The sequence below is a fragment of the Nicotiana sylvestris genome, chromosome 8, assembly GCF_000393655.2.
Source record: "Nicotiana sylvestris chromosome 8, ASM39365v2, whole genome shotgun sequence".
In the NCBI taxonomy this organism is placed as follows: domain Eukaryota; kingdom Viridiplantae; phylum Streptophyta; class Magnoliopsida; order Solanales; family Solanaceae; genus Nicotiana; species Nicotiana sylvestris.
Window position 1 is genome coordinate 100,344,538 of NC_091064.1, and position 20,768 is coordinate 100,365,305.

The 20,768-nt window shown below is 35.6% G+C and overlaps 3 protein-coding genes across 3 annotated transcripts; 1 reads left to right on the top strand and 2 right to left on the bottom strand.

Annotated features, from left to right (window-relative positions):
* Positions 1-497: 497 nt before the first annotated feature.
* LOC138875451 (uncharacterized) lies at positions 498-965 on the bottom strand. The gene has a single exon (XM_070154280.1). It carries the CDS (start codon positions 963-965, stop codon positions 498-500), a length of 468 nt encoding a protein of 155 aa, XP_070010381.1.
* Positions 966-7,738: 6,773 nt separating this feature from the next.
* On the bottom strand, positions 7,739-13,817 carry LOC104210258 (uncharacterized). The gene is made up of 6 exons (XM_070154281.1): positions 13,457-13,817; positions 9,818-10,022; positions 9,702-9,716; positions 9,034-9,592; positions 8,280-8,921; positions 7,739-8,059 (listed from the first exon to the last, which is right to left on the bottom strand). The coding sequence occupies exons 1-6, from the start codon at positions 13,815-13,817 to the stop codon at positions 7,739-7,741; spliced, it is 2,103 nt and encodes a 700-aa protein (XP_070010382.1).
* A 3,380-nt stretch (positions 13,818-17,197) lies between these two features.
* On the top strand, positions 17,198-18,933 carry LOC138875452 (uncharacterized). The gene is made up of 2 exons (XM_070154282.1): positions 17,198-17,405; positions 18,293-18,933. Exons 1-2 carry the CDS (start codon positions 17,198-17,200, stop codon positions 18,931-18,933), a joined length of 849 nt encoding a protein of 282 aa, XP_070010383.1.
* Positions 18,934-20,768: the final 1,835 nt, after the last annotated feature.

Here is a 20,768-nt window from a genome sequence, read left to right on the forward strand (position 1 = left end):
ATAATTTGCTTCCCATTTCCAGTTATTAAATACCTTCTTGATTATTGAATCAGCAGTAGGTTCCTTGACTCTATTCTCTAGAACAGCCATTAGTACCACATTATTCTCTCTACTAAATTTTTTGAGTTCATTTTACTTACCCCTAATATTTCATGATATGATATTCATCATCATATAGTAAGTATTTTATATTCACCTCCTCTATCACTTCCACTATGCTTCCCTCTTTTCTCTTGAGCTTCAGAAAGTTGCACAATCTTCTGTGATGTATCAACCAGAGCTTTGAAAACATTGCCAATGTTTACTTCATTCTCACTTATAGCTCCCATATTCTTTTTTATTGCAGACTTTCCTTTAGCCAGTTGCCATTGTTCTTCATTTTTTTGCTTGAACAACACCTCATCACCTTCTGATTCCATTTGCTCCAAAAATCTACCATGTGCATTAATTTTATCCACCTTAGGATCAAGCATCCTCACTATTCTTCATTCTTGTTTTTACTTCTGCTCTAGAACTCTTTGTTGTCTACCTTCCTGGTTCTGCTTCTTTTGGTCTCTACATGAATGGCCTATTTGACAGCATGTCTGATGGAATTGAGGCTTCCGATCATATTGTATCATCTGTTCAATCACCTTTCCCTTGGGGTCATATAATTTAATTGATCCTGGTATTATCCTAGTAATATCCATTTCAATTAACACCCTAGCATATGAGACTCTATCAGCCAATGTAGTACATGCATCAGCATATAAGGGCTTTCCCAGACCACTCCCAATTTTGCTTAGGACATGGTTACTCCAATAGTTCAGTGGTAGCTTGGGGAATTTGACCAATAAAGGAATTGTTTTAAGTACTTCCTCATTGAAATCAAATCCTTCTGTCCATGGCCTAAGTATGATTGGTTTGCTATTAATAGTATACAGATCATTCATTAACACTTCATCCCTCTCTTCACAGTCATTCATCAAAATTGTGAAATACTCATCATTATGAAAGAGTACCTTAGGTTTTCTCGCCTTACTTCACTGGCCTGCTATGAATCGTTCAATTGCCCCAATAGTTGGAGTATTTCAAACCACGTACATGATTATTGCTCGGTTCCACTTTTGATTTTCCTCTGTTATGTCCTCTTACAATAATTGCACTGCAACTTTCTCGTCCTGTATCACCGGTGGAATGTATGATAAGTTCATCCCTTTGCTACAAATTTGTTTTCATGGAACAAACCTGCCTAGGATCTTCCCCCATTTCCAATATGTACTGCTTTCTTCTTATGCATGTGTTTCTCAGTGTGGACTTCAGCATTTACTGTTCCATTGCTCTGTTCCTTTGGCAAGTTTGTATTTACTGTTCCATTGCTCTATGCTTTGCTCGTACTCGCACCACCAATTTAGGTCATCGATACAGCTAGTCCTTTCATTCCCGAGTTCACTTTAGGCGTCAATTGAGTGACTGGGCTCATCAGTGTTGCTAATTTAGTTCGATTGCTACTCAGATATGGCCAATTTAGGTCATTATCACTTTCCAGAGCTAGATCTTCCTCTTGCATTTTCTCTTTAGCTTTTGCATTTTATTTTTCTTGCTCTCGCGTGATGATATCTGTTAGTTTCCGTTCTACCACTGATGTTTTGCTGGTGTTTTTCTTTGATCTCCCTCTTCCTCCCATTTTCGGTGAAGGCGCAGGTTAGTTAGCACCTAACGTGCACCGATAGAAAAAGTGATTCTTCCCGGAGAAATAGTTTACTTCTTAGTTCTGTACTTTCACAACTCATCTTCGTTCATGTTCTTCGTCGAATATGCCTTTGAACTTTCGCACCATATAAATTAGCTCTAATGGAGCTCAAATGTTAGTATAAGTTTCACATATGTGTTATCAACAAGATTTTTGAACACTCACTTCGAATTACAATATTTTTCTGATTTCGAGTTTTAGCTTTGAGATCTTCAAGCTCAACAATAATAATATTGCTTCCATAACTATTAGATTTTCTGAGAGATGTACTAGGAACGACTAGAAATTTTTTAAGAGTAATAAACTACGACAAGTAGTAAATTGCAGACTATTTTAAGGAATTTTTACATTCCTATGCCATACAGTAAACTATATTACCCTCAATGTTTAAGGTTTACTATAATTACATTTAGTATACCTAATTACCATTTATATACCATTATGTGTAGTAATGATACATTAATTGTACCGTATATTCCTCCAAATCCCCCCCTACGTTTCTCTCTCCCAAACCCACACCCTCACCCACGTTTCAAACCCATTATTTCCTCTGTTAAAACTAGAGAAACATATGTAACCCCACCATTAACGTCCAATTTCAAGTTTTTTCTTCTACAACCCGTCAAAATTGAAGTCAAATCTTCAAAGTTCATACACACATTTACCTTCAGTTTCAAATTTTATCAATGAAGAAGAATAAACTTTCAAATTACAGCCCTAAAAAAGCTAGAGAAACTGATATACCTTCTTTCGATTTGGGTGTATTATCACCACATTCACCCAAAAAGCAAGGAAAATCTGCACATGCAATTGTAGATTAGAAGCATAGTCTTTCTCCGCGTCAAATCAGGGCTGAAGCTATAACTAAACAAAAACATGATTTCGATGCTGGAGAATCTTTGATGCCAATCAAACAAGCAGAAAGGAAACGAAAAGAGATAGTGTTCAATGATGATTTTGTAGAAGATGTGCCTATCAGTAAACCTGGAAAGAAAGCGAAGGTGTTTTCTAGTTCAAAAACTCCCAAAAAGAAGAAAAATTCAAAAAAGCCCCTAGTGTTAAATCTCCTAAAAATGTTTGAAAACAGTCATTGGTAAATGTAAGAATTAGTAATTTCTTCACTAGTTATTTCGTTTGTTTTAGTTGTTAAAAATCTACATAAGTGTTTTTTCTGGTTTGTAAATTTTTTGTAGGAATTTTGTATATAAATTGCAAATGTATCTATATTTTTTAAGCACTGAATTAATTTGAGATTATTTTTATTCATTTTGAAGATTAATTGCAGCTTTATTGATTTGTTTAAAATTGTTGATATTTTGTATATTTTTTGAAGTTATTTTGTAGATAAATTGCAAATGTATCTATGTTTTTAAGCACTGTATTAATGTGAGATTATTTATATTTTGTGCATAATGGACATTTTTTTGCATCCCATAATGTTGATTATGGGGTGCTTAGATTCCAGACATTATGTGATCCTAGCATTCCTAGCCAAATTAAAGAGGTTTTATCTCCAAATGATTTGAAGTTATTCGAGAAGACATGCTTTGGTTATTTACTGTCATTTCCTAATTTATGCATGCCAAATTAAGCTATTCATCTTCTTATGAAGTATGAATTAAATTCATCTGATGCTTCCTATTTTTCAGCTGAGTTAAAAGGTGAGAGGTTAAATTTTGAATTGAGAAAGTTTTCATTAATAACTGGTCTTAGATGTCATACCGAGGTGACAGACTTTGGTTACACTCCTAATTATGTCAGTAAGATAATGAGCAGCTACTTTCCAAACAAGGTAAAAGTGGAGAATACATACCTAAAATAGATTATAACCAACAAAATCTGGGTAAATGATGAGGATGCAGTAAAGTTATGTATTCTATATCTCATAGAATTCTTCATTTGTCCTTCAGAGAGAGACCGTATTGGGTAGGTAAATCATTTTAGGTTTTATTTGGTGGAATCTGGTCAGTACGAGACATTTCCATAGGGTATTCAGTCTTACAGACAGTTGATTGAATTAGTTAGGCACATGCTAAATCCTTTCGTTCATTCTTATCTCATTCGAGGATTACCACTAGCCATGCAAGTATGGTTGTATGAGTGTTGCTCCTTCGTCAATACTGATATAGCTACAAGGATTTCTAATTCAATCCCTCGCATACTTAACTGGTCAGCTAGTAAGGGTTAGATTTGGTTAGCTGCAATTGAAGACAGAATGATCAAGCCTGAATGGATAAAGGTAAAGGGTTTTTATTTATGATTATAAAATTTACCTACAAAATATCTACAATTTGTATACATACTTTGCCTTAATCAAGCTAATTTTTTTTCCTCATTCAGTTCACCAACATAAATAAATCACCTGAAGAGCTTTCAGTGATGTCTTTGTCTGATAAAGTTGACTACATAATTGAAAAGGTTGAACATGTTTCTCAGGATCCCAAAGTTGATGCTCCTCCATTGGAACCCAAAGAATCAATTGGAAAAGAGGACAAAGAGTCTATTCTTCGTAAAATAAGAAAGTTAAAAAGAGGTCTTGAGAAGGTAACATGTATTCCTAAACAACATTGTGATGTATACATAATAGTGCATCTGTTCTTTAATGTATGTTAAGACATATTGTGAAGTTAACTATGTATTTTTTAATATGTAGGTCGATGAAAAGCTTGAAGATTTTAGGAAAAATGTCTTTGAAGAACTAGGTAGCCTTCGAGTGCTAATAAATGAGTCAGTCAGGACTGTTTTACAGGTGATAAACAGTCCAAATGATCAAGTTGATGCAAAGGTAACATTTGAATTTTATTCATATTAACAAAACTATTTATGTCACCTCTAAAATATATATCCTAACTAATATAAAACTTTTAGTTTGCTGGGAGTTCAACCAAAAATACTGACCAACCAAAAGACAAGAACAATCAGCAATTTCAGTTCACTAGTGAAAAATCAGTGTAGGCCAGCACCAGCAAAACAGGTATATACAAAATAACTCCACTTTATCTACAATTATCTACAAAATATCTGCAAGTTATCTACAAAATATCTACAATTTGTCTACATCATATATACAAATTATGTATAAATAAATACAACATATTAACACAGCTCTACAGATTTATGTAGATCTTATAACACACCTACATATCTTCTTAAAATGTTAAGCCAGTACTATCCAGTATGATTTTACATTTCTAATGAAAAAAATAGAACATGTTGAAGGTGCACTTGGTCAAGAAAATCATCCAGCACGTATTGATTTATATACACATTTTGAAGGTGTAGTTGATGAAGAGAATGTAGGTATGAAATCGTATTCAGAGATATTTGCTTTATGTTTCAATATTTTTACCATTCTATTAAGCTAGATATACATGGTGTTACAGAGAGGGAAGATGTGCATGCACAATCTCCAATTCACGGAGTGACAGTAGCAGCTCAAAGAGAACAGCAGAATGAGGAAGATGACAATGTAGGTGAAGAGGAAGAGTATGTGAATGTAGGTGATTCAGAGGACTCTGGAGATGAGAAGAAGGAGGTTACACTTGATGATTTTGAGCTACCTGATAACTTCTCCCAGTTGGTTAAGTTAGGCGAGCTTATACAAGATGAAACAATACCCGTGCATCAAGGTAGAACAAGGTAGCCGGGAAAGCATGCCCGATTACCATTTCTCCCTTTATACAGTTCTGGTGGCAGCACCTCGGTTGAACCTCAAATTTTTCACCTCAAGCACCCATTTACTAGTGTTATTGGTCAAAATGTAGATCCTGAGTTGTTGGATCAATTCCACAAGTGGTTATACCACGGTACCGACACAGGTTCAAAGAGGTTAGTTTGCACAATTTGATACTTTTATTCTAGTATTCATCTTTTACACATCCACTTCATTCAACAATTTAATTTTAATTTCTATTTGTTTATATAGGAATAAGGCTCCATACTCTATAAAGGGTAACCAAATTAAGCCATGGTTAGATCTTAGAGTGAAAAAGGTTGACAAAAAGGAGTGGTTCTTTTCCCTGGCACAACTCGGACAAGTCTCAATGACTCGGTAAGATTCAATGTATTTGATTTGTAGATAATTTGTAGATAATTTGTATTCTGATTGTAGATAATTTGTATTCTGATTGTAGATGAATTGTAGTAATTTTGTAGTTTTGTGTAGATTATTTGAAGATAAATTTTAGTATGAGTGCGATCTATTTTTGTTGCAACACATTAATGTTATAATGTATTACTTGAGGAAAAGAGGCATGTATGGCCCCCACAACAAGACCAGGTTTACTACAACAATTGTTTGTTCAAGACTAGGATTGATCAAATTTACGAAAAGTTCCAAAATTCTCCTCAAGAAAAGAAGTTTTCTGTTGTCAAACCCCAGGACGTTGTAGCAGAATATATATTGGGGTATATACTACTGGAAAATATTGCATGGGATGAAGTTGATTATGTTATCATGCCCGTCAACATTGTAGAAAAATTTCATTGGGTGTTGGTTGTTTTTGACATTGCAGACAGGCAACTTTATGCGTATGATTCCATGATCTCTTCACGCAATCACCCTATTGTTGAATCTTGTGTCGACAAGTTTTCTGTTATTATTCCTTTGTATTTGTCATGCACCGATTTTATGGGAAGCATAAAGACATCAACTTCAAGAATACAAAGGCATACGTTGAGAAAGCTGTTACCGACCCTCTTAACATTCAGTGGATCGTCAGAGAGATACCACAGCAAAAAGAAGGATCACTGTAACAAAAATCTTCTTTCTTTCTATTCATTTAACCTTTTTTTTCTAATCGTTTGGTAAATATTAACATTTTTTTATCTTTGCAGTGATTGTGGTGTATTTGTTGCTGCCTTTGCAGAGTATGTTAGTCTTGGAGAGTTATCAATTCCGGCAGAAGACCTTTCTGATATTGACAAACATCGTAGACGCTATGGAGCACTACTTTGGGACTATGCGAGAAAGAAGCAGGAGCATGAGACAATTAGTGAAAGTGAGGTGACAGGCAAATTGGCAAGGAGAAAAGGTGAACCAACTTTGAATGAGAAAACACGAGTCCAGAGGAAGAAGAAGTAGTTGTAATATTTTGTATTGAACATGTGGTACAATTGTTTAGTTGATGCCAGTTTAGAAGAAAGATGGTAGACAAGTTTTTGAACAATATTGTTGTGTTTTAATTGTAGCAGACTTGCGCTACAATTATAGTAGCCTTTTTTTTATCCAGTATAGTAGTTCAAATGGAAACATTATGTTGGTTTTATATTCACTTGTTGAATCTTTACAGTACTTGATCTTCATTATTTTAGCATATAAATCCTTTCCAACTGAATTTTTATACAGTTATTCTGTCAACGCAAAAATATGTAGTTATTTTGTTGTTTTATGTAAATAAAGTGTAAAAATCAGTAACTAAACATTTTGTTGCTTTTACATTCAATTTGTTGAATGTAAAAAGTACATGATCTACATTATTTTTAGAATATAACTTCTTTCTAGATGAATTATAATCTAGCTATTATGTCAGCTCCAGCTATTGTAATTTTTTTGTAGTTGTCTTTGTAGATAATTTGTAGAAAATATTTAACAATGTGTTTTGTTTCTTTTATAGTCATTTGTTGAACGTAAACAGTACTTGATCTACAATATTTTAGTATATAACTCCTTTCCTACTGATTTATAATGTAGTTACTCTGTAAATTCTAGTTAATGTAATTTTTTTGTAGTTATATTCTAGATAAATTGCAAAAAAAACATTAACAAGTATGTAAAGGATGCTAAAGATAGTAAAAAAGTGGTAGATTATATATATAGAAACTATTCACAAACAAATCACTCTATGAAAGTATTATCTCAATACAGAAAAATTATAACTAACTACATTATGATCTTAAAAAACCTCAACAATTACACATCAAATTCTGTTATCCTGAACTCACCAATAATTTTTATGAAATATTCTGTTAGCTACATAAAATTTTATTTCTTTTTGGGTGTATTCTTCAAGATCTTTTGTTATGCCTTTCTCCTCCGCAGTTGCCACATGAAACCTTGTACTTCTTTGAATTTATTTCATCATATGTTTTGTATCTTTCTTTTTGAGGTCTTCCTGACTGCCTTTTCCCTCCTGTAGGTGGATTTACTACTTCATTAGATATATGTTGTGGCAAATTCCATTTGCTTTCATTAGGCAGGGGATTTATTGGTATTTCATAAGAACGCAAGAGGTTCTCCCTTGTGTAATAAGGAGAACAATATTGTTCAAAAGACTCATCCCTGTGTCTTAAAGCAACCAAAGCATGTGGACAAGGAAGTTCATCAAGCTGGAATTGCCCACAACTACATCTCTTATTTTCAAGACAAATAATATAGCGCCTTAGACCATCTAGTACTATATGGATGTAGTCTGTTCAAGCCCTCACCTATGATTACATTACAAACAAAAAAAAAAACAATTCATATATGGTTAAATGCAAAATATCTAGAAATTATCTACATTGTCCTATATAAATTAGTTTGATTCAATAAATAATTAGATTTTACTCTAAGCTTGTGCGACAATGTTTTGTTGTCATCCATCTCTTTGTTGAATTTAAACCCAAGGTATGTGAATGTACCCTTTGCTTTCAATAATTTTTCCTTCTTCCAACGTTCAAGAAGGGTCCTCATATACTCTAATAGTTCTACTATCGGCAGCTCTCTTGCATATTTTGTTACAGCACTCAACGACTCTACAATGTTTGATGTCATAGTCCAAGTTCTGTTCACCGTAGCATGTACTCGAGACCATCTATGATAGCTAATATCGTATAAGTATTCTTTAACACGTGGGTCAATCTCTTCAATATTTGACATCCTTTCATTAAATTCATCAAGCGTGTATGACCGTGCCATGGCAAAGTACAATTCGCTTAACTTTAGATGTCCCTTCTTGAACTTTGCCCGTATATTTGTCCAAATATGCCACATGCAAGAATAATGTGGCATGTCGGGATAAACAATAGATGTTGCCTTCAAGATACTCTCATTCCGATTTGAAACAACACACATATTTGGTCTTTCACCATATGCATGTTTGAATTTCTCAAAAAACCACTTCCATGATGCATCATTTTCTGAATCAACAACAGCATATGCCAATGATAATATGATACCTACATTATGTGGCAAAAAGCAATTAATTGGCTGCAGGAAAAATGCAGAAGAAGACATATACATACAAACTAAAACTTTTCTACAATATATCTACAATATATCTACAATAAATCTACAAGCTATAATATTTCTATAATAAAACTTCAATACATGCTGCATCCATTGTACTAGTTGTTAGCATTATTCCTCTGTATGCTAACTTTAAGAAGGTTCCATCGACTACTACAACTGGCCTACAATATTCCCAACCACTGATTGACATACAAATCGCAACAAATACATACAAGAAGCAGTCATCGTCCGTCTTCTTCAATTTAACTACAGACCCCGGATAAGTTTTCTTCAGAATATACAAATAACTAGGCAATTTGCTGTAGGAGTCAGCAGGATGACCTCTCAAAAACTGTAAATCCTTTTCCTTTGCTTTCCAAGCTTGCATGTAGGTTAAATTCACGCCGTGTTCAGACAACTTGTCACTTTGTATGTCTTTTAGTGTGTAAATTGTCTTAGGATCACAATATTTTGGAATAACCATGCTACCAACTACCATGGCAGTAGGTTTGCGTTGTATGAATGTTTTGTCCATTAAAGAGCATGTGTGCTGGTTGTTGAAATTTCTGACCTTGAACATTGCAGAAACATTTATGCTAGTTGCCTTGAAGTGCCATGTACAGTTTTCACCAACACATATCTGCCAGTAGCTACAAAATAAATACAATTTAAACATTGGTTTAAAATGTAGATTTTAAAAGAAAAAGATTGTTTTAGCTTAAACGATCACATTATACAATTTATATATAACAAAACTACAATTCATCTACAATACTGATAAACATTATCACAAGAAAAAACTGAAGAAGTAAAAAATTATAAATAAACTACAAAATTAAAAACATAATGATCTTTGACCATTCATATGCTCATACCTTCTAGCACTAGATCTTTTAACCCTGAATTGGAACTTGTGCATGACAGAATAGTGCTTCATTGCAATTGCAATTATTTGCTTGTTTTGGTATACTTGTCCTACTTCAATAAAACTTGATGTACTATCTATTATTATTATACTTTCATATTCTTCTATAACGGGAGATGTTGGCATATCAAGTAACTTTAGTGTTCCAGACGAACCTGCATGAAAATAAAGATAAATACTGTTATGAACAGTTTGTAGAAATTTTGCAGATAGTTTGTAGAAACATTGAAATTCTGTATTTCATATTAATTTTTCAAATGATATGTAGTTTTATTGTAGAATAAATGTAGAAATTTTATAGATATTATGAAAATCCATACTAATATATATATTTACTCCGAGATGTAGTTTATTTGTAGATAAAATGTAGATAAAGTGTAGGACATTGACATACAACCAGAATTTGATAGAAAATGTAACAGCACAAACCTACAACTGTGTTCTCATTGGTGATACTCAATTCCATATTGAAATCACGAACAGTTATACATAGCGGATATGATCCTAAATTTTTGTTTTTCTTTTCATCTCCATGTATACACGAACACCCATATCGTTCCTAATTTTCATTGGAGGACAATGCTCGTTGACAATGTATTTGATTTCTATAATTTTTTCGGATGTATCGATCATTAATTGTTGTGCTATTGTAGAAATTAATAGACTATAACTCGCATCCTCATCGACTACAATGCCATCGACCTGAAATTCTCTAAATCTCCCATAGCTATCCCAAATCCCATTCAGTTGTAGCATAATTGGGATTTTTGACATAATTGCGTTTGTTGCAAAAGAATTGTAGAAGATTTAGTCGTTTTTGATTTGTGAAATCAGAAAAAAGGTTGAAACACAGTGTATCGCAAAAACAGAGTCGCTAAATTTGAAACGAAACAGCCGATAATTATTAAGGTGCGTGATTTGCGTTGTAAAATATCTGGAAGAATATTTAATTCCCCAATTTTAGCGCACCTAAATAAGGAAGCCTGCAACTACAATGATTCCTTATTTAATGAATTGTCTATATTTTGTAGAAATACTATATTTGATAATATAGTTTCCTATATGGTATCGAAACAAAAATTTCCCCTATTTTAATCTATTTTGATACAATGGGTTTTATATCAAAACACTGCAGCCGAAGACGAAGTGGAAGTGAGAAAAGGACTTAGTATTGAGTGGGCCGAAGCCAATGGTTTCTGTTGAGCTCACCCACTTTCAAGCATACAAATAACCGGAGCATTTGCATATATACTTAATTTTGGGGTTATCATTGAAGTTATACTCATTTTGCATAAAAATTTACAAGTTTACTCACTTTTGGATCAACTTCAAATTTATCGGATTTGAAGTCGAAGAAAAAAGATTTTGTCTGAAGTGCAATACACTTAAGGCTAGTCAATTCTAAAGTATAAAATTGTACTTAAGATGTACTTAAGGCCAAATAGGTCTGAAGTGCAACAAAAGTTTTCATGCACTTAAGCCAAATAGGTCTGAAGTGCAACCAATATTTTCATGCACTTAAGGCCAAATAGGTCTGAAGTGTAACAAATGTTTTCATGCACTTAAGACCAAATAGGTCTGAAGTGCAAATTTTCCAGAAACAGAAACTTGTTCTTCGAATTTCAACAATCCAACACACGATTTAACAACTAAATCTATTTCAAATAAGCTTAAATTTGCAACATAATCTCCAAATATCATAAAGAATAAATCTCTATCATCAATTTGTCAATACAACAACAAATCTAATAAACCCCTTTGCAATTACGAAGAAGAAGAATAAGAACTAGAAACCCTAAGCAGTAGCAAATAATGGAGCGCCACAGTAGCTCGCTACTGTAAAACATCACAAATCACCTTAAAACCTGCTCACAAGATACCATGAAAATTCACCATCACTTTTTTTCCCCACAACGACTAAGAAAAAAGAAGGAGGAGGATGAGGATGAGGAGGAGGAAAATGCCTGAAGTTGTCTGTACTTTGGGTACTAGTTAAATCTTTTAAAAAAATGAGTACACATTAAAATTTTTTACCAAATAATAGTGTGCCAATATTAGTAATATTTTATGGGTTGTGCTAATATTGATAATCTTTTTTGCTCTCTAAGCTGTCAAATCGTCTAATTTTCTCTTTATTTTTTAAAAGAGTGACTGCAAAAGACATCAATTTTAAAATTGACCATTTTCCCTATCCCCAAAATTATCTAGTAGCTCTTTGGTTTGAAAAATTTCATGACCCTAGATATCTACTATAAATACCCTCCACCATAACTATATTTTTCACCTTTGAGACTCTCAATTCCCTCTTCTCTCTTAACAATCTATTTAAGTTAACTTGCAGTCGTTGATTTTGCTTGCGTTGAGCATATAGAGGATTGAAGTACTGGATTTCCTTATTATTGGGTTATAGCATATTGAAATGTTTTAGGTGAACGTGTATTGAGTCGACATGACGAATTCTTGAATTTAGCATGTGTGTTAAAGACATTTGTGACAGTTATCGGGCAGAGCTATGCCCACTCATAGAAAACTTTGACAAATATTTCTGTAAGCATTTAAATTTTTATCTAATCTAAATCGATAAAATAATTTGAAATATATTTTAAATTCAAGATATATTGGCCCAAACAAATATTATGGGATAATATAATTGGATCGATTATATAATCCAATATATATGGATTAAATAAATATGTCTTAATCCATTGGGCTAACCCATTTAATTGGCCTAAAGCGATGAGCTCACTTTATTAAGCCCAAGATGTCATCTTCCTAGAAGCCCAGTTTGGTGCCACGTGCCAAATGACATGGCGTGGCACTCCAAGTCAAATAGAAATGGGATCATGCCACGTATCAAAATGACAAGGCATGCCAAGTCAAATTAAAAGGCCAATGAAATCGCACCACGTGTGCAAGTGACATTTTCTGACCAATCAAATGCGGCCTTGTCACTCTTCAATCTGATTGGTTGGAAAGAGTTTGTTCTCGTAACAACTTTTCCCTCCCACAACTATAAATAGGGGTCTTCATAACCCATAAAAGAGACCAGAAGTTATAACAAGAAGCAAGAAAGAGCTCGTGGATCAAACACTGTAAATTCCTCCACAAGTTTCAAGCTTCATGCAATCAAGTTCAAGTTCAAGCTCAAGAACAAAGAGCAAATCAACATTCAAGGAGTACAAGTTCAAATCAAAATTCGTGCTAGTTGAATTCAAGATCTTCGTTCATGGCAACAATTATAGATTCAAGATCAAGCTCAAAGGATCTTGAATTTATTTACTGTTGGAAAGAGGAATCAGAGGATTCATAGAAATTGTAACACTCAAATTACTTAAAATCAAATACTACGATTGTTGCAATATTTTCGGTCTAGATTATTTTCCTTGACGCAAGTTTATTGTTACAAATTCTGGCACGGCCAGTGAGACAATCTCTACCTCTCATCTCAACTTTTCAATCACCAAAGTTCAAGAACGTCAAAATGGATTCAAAGAAAACAAACCCTAGATCAACATCCACCAAGGCTGCTAACTCCAGGTTCTATGATGATGTGGAAAACATCCTCAATGTTTCTTTTGGAAGCTTCGACCAGTTACGAGGAGTAAAGCAAGCTCTTTAGGACAACAAGCACTCCAAGTGTCGTCCGCATAATGAGCAAGATCTTCCACAAATGCACCCGAAGGACGAAGCGATGTTGCTGAAAAGATTAAGAAAATTCTTGCTCTGCTTGACCTCTCCGGATCCAAGAACTTTGCTGTGAAGGAAGATGATGATGCTTCAAGTGATGGATCCTCCCCACTTACACCGCATAACATGAGCCAATCGAGGATCAATCTGTGTGAAAATCCATGGTACTCTCCATCGTCCACAACAATCATGCAAGTCATGGTGTCAAACGCTTCGGTTGTGGAGGAGCAGTTGGCAAACTTAACGGAAGCAATCACTGGCATGACTAAGTGCATGCAAAATCAAGATGCTAGAATTAAAAAGCTAACAGACAGGGTAGGAATCTTGATGGAAGAAGAATCCACCCATGCGCCTGGCAAGCTCTCAGAAGTTTTTGAGATTGATTCCCCCCCTAAGACAAGTAGCATCTGCTAAGGCTATCGCTGTCTCATCTAAAGGGATGATTCCAATCGATCAATTGAAGGAGTTCATTGAAGGAACTATTAAGCATAAGTATGAAGTTGTTGCTAAGTCCTCCCTTACATACTCAAAGTCGTACACTATAAGGATCAATATGTTGAAGATGCATGTTAGCTATCAACCTCCAAAGTTACAATAGTTTGATGGAAAAGGCAATCCAAAGAAACATGTGGCGCACTTCGTTGAGACGTGCAACAATGCTGGGGCATATGGAGATTACCTCGTCAAGTAGTTTGTCCGCTCACTAAAAGAAAATGCTTTTGATTGGTACACAGACCTCGAGACTGGATCTATTGATAGCTGGGATCAACTAGAGCAAGAGTTTCTCAATCGTTTTATAGTACGAGAGGTACTGTCAATATGATAGAACTTACAAATGCTCGACAACGAAAGGGTGAACTAGTTATCGACTTTATCAATCATTGGAGGAATGCAAGCCTCAACTGCAAAGATAGGCTTAGTGAAGCTTCTGGCATAGAAATATGCATCCAAGGCATGCATTGCGGGCTTCCCTACATCTTGCAAGGTATAAATCCTAGCACCTTTGAAGAATTTGTAACTCGTGCCCATGACATGGAATTAAGTATGGCCTCCGCTGAAAATGAAAGGTTTCCTATCTATGAGCCTCGAAAAGGGAATGACAAGCAAGAAATCAGGAAATAGAGCAAGAGTGTAAAAACAAAGAAGCTATGAGTGTCAATACATCACCTGCGAAGTTCACAACAAAGCCGAGCAAGAAACAGAGTATGAAATCCACTTCTTTCCAAGATAAGTCAAGTGGAAAGTTGACTCTAAAAGAAATGCAAGAGAAGGAGTACCCATTTATGGATTCTGAAATGCCCTTCATTTTTGAAGAGCTCCTCGAGTTAAATCTCATTGATCTTCTGGAAATGAAGTGGAAAATAAAGCTGGGAAAATGAAGGACCTAAATTACTGAAAATACCATCGACTTGTGAGCCACCATCTGGAGAAGAGCTTTGCCTTCAGGACAAAGTTATGGACTTGGCTCGTGAAAAGAAGATCGTGCTTGAAGATAACAAAGAAAGCACAAATCAAGTCTCTATCACCTTTAGCTCATTCAGTCCAGATGAATTATGTAGTTTTAAAAAAGTAAAGATGAAGAATTACTAGAGAACAACAAAGTTTAAGTTGATCAACCTGATGATGATGAAGGTTGGACATTGGTGACTCGTCGTAGGCGCCACAAAAGGAGCCCATGTAAAGAATCGATAGAACAACCAACAAGGAAAATGATGGTAAAAAGACCAAGGAAACATAATCTCGTTAAGCATTTGAAGAAGGCAAAAGTGGAGGTGCACCACCCTCAAAAGCCATAACATCCAGTGACCTTGGAGGAGTTCTTGCCAAGTTGATTCCGCATGAAGATTTCCCGTGATGGTATTGAGGCCTCTTGTTGCAATGCTGATAAAGGGGAAGAAAAAATTAATGACCTACCATTGACACCATCTTCAGAAAAGCTCATCGAGTCTATTCCTCAAGAAGTTAATGCCTGTGAGAAAAAAAGTTACATTTACGAGTGACGATCTTCTACTGGGCGACACTCTTCACAACCACCCATTATACCTAGTTGTTTATATACGTGATGAAAGGGTAAATCAAATTTTGGTTGATGGAGGATCCTTAGTGAAAATCTTGCCAATTCTCACTGTGAAAGAACTTGGTATTCCTATGAACTAACTCTCGAAAAGTCGTGTGATGATCTAAGGATTCAACCAAGGGGGCAAAGAGCCAAAGGTGAGATCAGGTTGGGAATCACCATTGAAGATATGCAATCAAGTGCATGGTTGCATGTGATCGATGCAAGACTTTATACAACATCTTGCTTGGAAGGCCTTGGATACATGAGAATAAAGTGATTCCATCTACCTACCATCAATGTTTGAAATACTACGAGGGAGGAGTCGAGAAGAAATAGTTATTGATGACGAGACATTCATCGAGGTTGAATCACATTTCACCGATGCAAAGTTTTACCTGAGGAACCGCATTGTGAAGAAGCTAAAAGCTGATGATATCATGAGTGGCAAGAATGATGAGTCCACGACTAAGAGGGCTGAGATGGTTGTCGACAAAACCAAAGATGTTGTTGAGGAAGTGCACCCTATCTCAAATAAATCTCATAAAGGGAACATTATGTCTCATAGCAAGAAAGTAACTCATGTGCTTTGCTATGTCCCTAAAAAGAAGAAAGATGAGGGAGAATCGGCCAAACTCTAAACCAATATGCCGAAGGAGTTCACTCTTCCGATCAAACGAATTGAGGCAGTAAAGTTTCCCTCAACGATACTTGTAGGGTTTGTGGCCCAAAATCCTTCTCAGAATGTGGCACTCCCTACAAAGCATACAGATGAAGGCTTTGATCCTAATGCTTAAAGGCTATTTGCAAAAGCTGCATACAATCCCAATGAGCCATCAAAATTAAGGAAGCTCCTATCAGAAACTTCTACAAAGCAACCGCGTAAAGGTTTGGGGTACAAGCAGCCATCACTAGTTCGCATCTTCATAAGAAGGGAAAGCAATAGTTATATCACTGTAGAAGATTAATCTGCCACTTCTAACAGACATTCATCCTTTGATCGACTTGGAAAATCAACTGTGAGGACTTCTGTATTTGAGAGATTGGATCCATTAAAGAAGGGGAATAAGTTCCAGAGAAATTATCAAAGAATAAGAACACCCACCCCAAAATCCAGAAGATCTTTAAGGATTTCCAAAGCTTTATTTCTTCTAGAATGAGGCGACAAACGAAAATTGTAGTTTCATGCAAAGAAGTACTGAAGGTAAAGCCATATACTATGGTCTACACTAAGGAACATAACAAAGATGAAGAAAGTGTGAGGTCTTCATATCATCTTATTTTATAAGGCGAGAATGGTGTTCCATCTCTAATGGAGGATGATGCAGAATTGGAGGATGTTTCACCGTGTTATCACATATCATTCAATGATGGGGACCCTCAAGAAGATGAAGATGCAAAGGATGCTCCAGCTGAACTTGAAGAAGGGTGAAGACAACAGTTGATGCCTTAAAAGAAGTTAACCTTAGCACCAATGAAGAACCAAGACCGACCTACCTAAGTGCTTTACTAGAAGTTGATGAAGAAAGCACTTATATTGAGTTACGCAAAGAGTTCAGGGATAACTTTGCTTGGAGTTACAAAGAGATGCCTAGCTTGGACTCAAAAATAGCAGTCCATCACCTTGTAGCCAAGAATGGTGCTCGCCCTATTAAACAAGCTCAAAGGCGCTTTAGGATGGACTCGGTTCCCTTGATTAAAATCGAAGTTAACAAACTCATCGAAGCTGGATTTATTCGTGAAGTTAAATACTCAACATGGGTTTCAAGTATTGTCCCTGTAAGGAAGAAAAATGGTCAGATTTGAGTATGCGTTGACTTCAGGGATCTCAACAATATGTGTCCGAAAGATAAATTTTTGCTTCCTATTCCAAAGCTGATGATCGATGCTACTACAGGATAAAAGGCAATGTCATTTATGGACGGTTCATCGGGCTATAACCAAATTTATATGGTGCCAAAATATGAAGAGCTTGCTGCATTCTGTACTCCCAAGGGTATTTATTGTTACAAGGTAATGACTTTTGGCTTGAAGAACACTGGGGCTACTTACCAAAGGGCTATACAGAATACTTTGATGATCTTTTCTACAAGAATATCGAATGTTATATTGATGACTTGGTGGTAAAATCAATAAAAGAAGAGCGACCACTTGAAAGACTTGAGAATGGTCTTTGAGTTGCTTCGGAGTTACCAACTTAGGATGAATCCTTTGGAGTTACTTATGGAAAGTTTCTTGGTTTCATTGTCTGACATCGAGTGATCAAAATTGATCAAGCCAAAGTGGATGTCATTTTGAAAATGCATGAGCCTTGGGATATTCATGAATTGAAAAGTCTACAAGGAAATCTAGCATACCTTAGGAGATTCATCTCAAACCTATATGGGAGGTGCCAACCATTCAATCGTCTCATGAAGAAAGGCGTTCCTTTCAAGTGGGACCAAGTTTGTAGCAATGCCTTTGAAAGTATCAAAACTTACTTGATGAAGCCTCCAGTTTTGGCAGCCCCTATACTTGGAAAGCCGCTGATACTATATATTTCAGCACAAGAAAGGTCAGTTGGAGCACTGTTGGCCCTAGAAAATAGTGAAGGGAAAGAAAACTCCCTTTACTAGTTGAGTAGGATGATGATACCAAATGAGCTAAATTATTCCCCAATTGAAAAGTTATGTTTGGTGCTAGTCTTCTCAATCCAAAAGTTGAAGCACTACTTTCAAGCTCATGTCGTTCGATTGGTTTCTAGAGCAAATCCCATCAAGTTCATGATGTCAAAACCTATCCTTAGTTATCGACTACCAAGGTGGTACCTCCAGTTTAAACAATTTAAAATTGTGTACATCCCTAAAAAGTCCATAAAAGGACAAGCTTTAACGGATTTCTTGGAAGATCACCCTATACCTAATGATTGGGAGCTAACTGATGAACTACCTGATGAGGATACAATGGTCATTGAAGTTAAACCTCCATGGAAGATGTACTTTGATGGTGATGCACATTGCGGAGGAGCTGGTGCTGGTGCTGGTGTAGTATTTGTCACTTCTCAAGGTGAAGTTCTGCCCTACTTTTTTACGTTGATGCAACTCTGCTCTAAAAACGTTGCTAAGTATCAAGCACTAATACTTGGGCTTGAAATGGCTATCAAAATGAAGCGGTTGCAATTGCAAGTCTTTAGTGACTCTCAGTTGGTGATCAACCAGCTTTTAGGTAGTTATGAAGTCAAGAAACTTGAACTACGCCCATATCATGATTATACTAAAAAATTAATGGGGTGGGTCGGTGACGTGAATTCAATATGTGCCAAGGAAAGAAAACAAAAAGATTGATACTTTAGCTGCCCTAGCTTCATCGTTAACCCTGCATGATCAAGCGCTAGTTACTGTTTGCCAAAATGGGTAGTACCATATCTAAATGAGGCTGAAGGTGAAGAAAATGAACTCAAGCATCTTGTCACCATTTCTGAAGTTGAGAAAGAAGAATGGCAACAACCCATTATCGACTACTTAAGCTATGGGATACTTCCAGAAAAACTAAGGAGAAGGACTGAAATCAGTCATCGTGCACCTCGCTTCCTTTACTACAAAGATACTCTATACAGAAGGTCATTCGAGGGAGTACTCTTGCGATGCTTCGGGGAAGAAGAAGCACTCCAAGATTTGCAAGAGGCACATTCTTGGGTATGTGGGTCACACCAGTCTGGACCATGACCTTTTCTAACTTTTGTTCCACAATTCGCTTGACTTCAAAATATAACACACGATTATCATATGACTAAAATAACTCATAACATAATCTCCTTATAATTTTAAGCACCCTAGTCTCACCCCAAAAGTACATGTTATAATATTCCAACTTGTCGACTTTCGATGAAACTTATTTTCTTCAATTCGCTTAGCTTCTAAGCCTTCAAACCTCTTGGTACTTGGTATTCATGATCTTAAATATTTGTAGCCTCCATATTAACATGATTAACTAACTTTATAAACTTTTCAACGATGATTTCATTTTTTAGCTTACATCAATTAACTTACAACGTACTCTTATGTACAAAAACATAGGGTGTAACATCATTCCCCCTTTTGAACATGCGTCCTTGAACTCTGACTGATGCACTTATCAGTCTCATGACCTATAGCTCTTACAAATACTTTACTGATATCCTTTCCATCTAGGCAATTGTTTTGTGAATAAATCTAAAGGCCAGGGCATCCCCCCTTTAGGCCTCTTTATCACACCACGACTTGTGGTCGGAATTCTACCAATCTCGTAACTGTTTCTACCTTATGTCATGCAGCCTATACGACTTTGTCCTTATATGTGCGCCTATTTGACTCTTCTCTCCTTTTCCTTCAGATTTTAGCCAATCTCCCGACCTCAATTTGTGAACATATACAGAACTATGATAAGCTGTCCCTCTAGGAATCTATAGGTGTACTGATGTTTTTCGCTCGGTACTTTGTCGAACTTACGACTATTGATATATCTTGTTTCATAGCCTCAGTTATCTATGCTTATGGATTTACTAAATTTAGGTAGCTTATACTATACCACAACACTTACTTTGATTTATTATGACCAATGTCTGATACCCAACTCCAGGTTACTCTATCGCTGCTTATCCTATATGTATTAAGTCCCTTAATGCTTACTCATTACTATTCATCTTAAGAATGACAACCTAATCCTATCTCACACTTTGGAACATTCATCCATCTATTGTTGATTCACCTTAATATTGATCTATAATCTACCACTAATCACTTGAAACCTCTTATGTAATATGTTGTCACTAGGGCTCACGTCTCACTGGGGAACATCTAGGGTTATTTGCCTAATCTACTTAGGGACAATACTATACTTCAACAACCGTATTTCATAGCATCCCAATGTGATTCACCTTATGGGGGTATTTTAATTTTGGACACTTCATGAAATCCCTTTTTTATTGAATCATTACCCAATCAAAGGCCTAAATGTCATCCTCTTATCTATCATAATTACACCCTTATTCTACCACTAGGGCAGCATTCCATCTCTTCTAAATTCTCCTTGTCTTAAACTCCTCTAAGTTCACTCATGCTATACTGAGCTTTTTATAACTTATGGAAACCATCAACTCTCTTTTTGTGATGGGTGTAATCCCGAGGACTTACCTATTCTC

Bases quoted from the DNA above. Each gene is read 5' to 3' on its own strand.
- LOC138875451 (XM_070154280.1), bottom strand. From the start codon at position 965: ATGAATGACTGTGAAGAGAGGGATGAAGTGTTAATGAATGATCTGTAT.
- LOC138875452 (XM_070154282.1), top strand. From the start codon at position 17,198: ATGCCTAGCTTGGACTCAAAAATAGCAGTCCATCACCTTGTAGCCAAG. The intron at 17,406-18,292 runs GTCAGATTTGAG...GTTTGGTGCTAG, and splicing joins CCCTGTAAGGAAGAAAAATG to TCTTCTCAATCCAAAAGTTG.
- LOC104210258 (XM_070154281.1), bottom strand. From the start codon at position 13,817: ATGCCAGTGATTGCTTCCGTTAAGTTTGCCAACTGCTCCTCCACAACC. The intron at 10,023-13,456 runs GTCGAAGCTTCC...ATTTTCATGCAG, and splicing joins TGCTTTACTCCTCGTAACTG to GTTCGTCTGGAACACTAAAG. The intron at 8,060-8,279 runs GTAAAATCTAAT...GGGCAATTCCAG, and splicing joins CATTGTCGCACAAGCTTAGA to CTTGATGAACTTCCTTGTCC.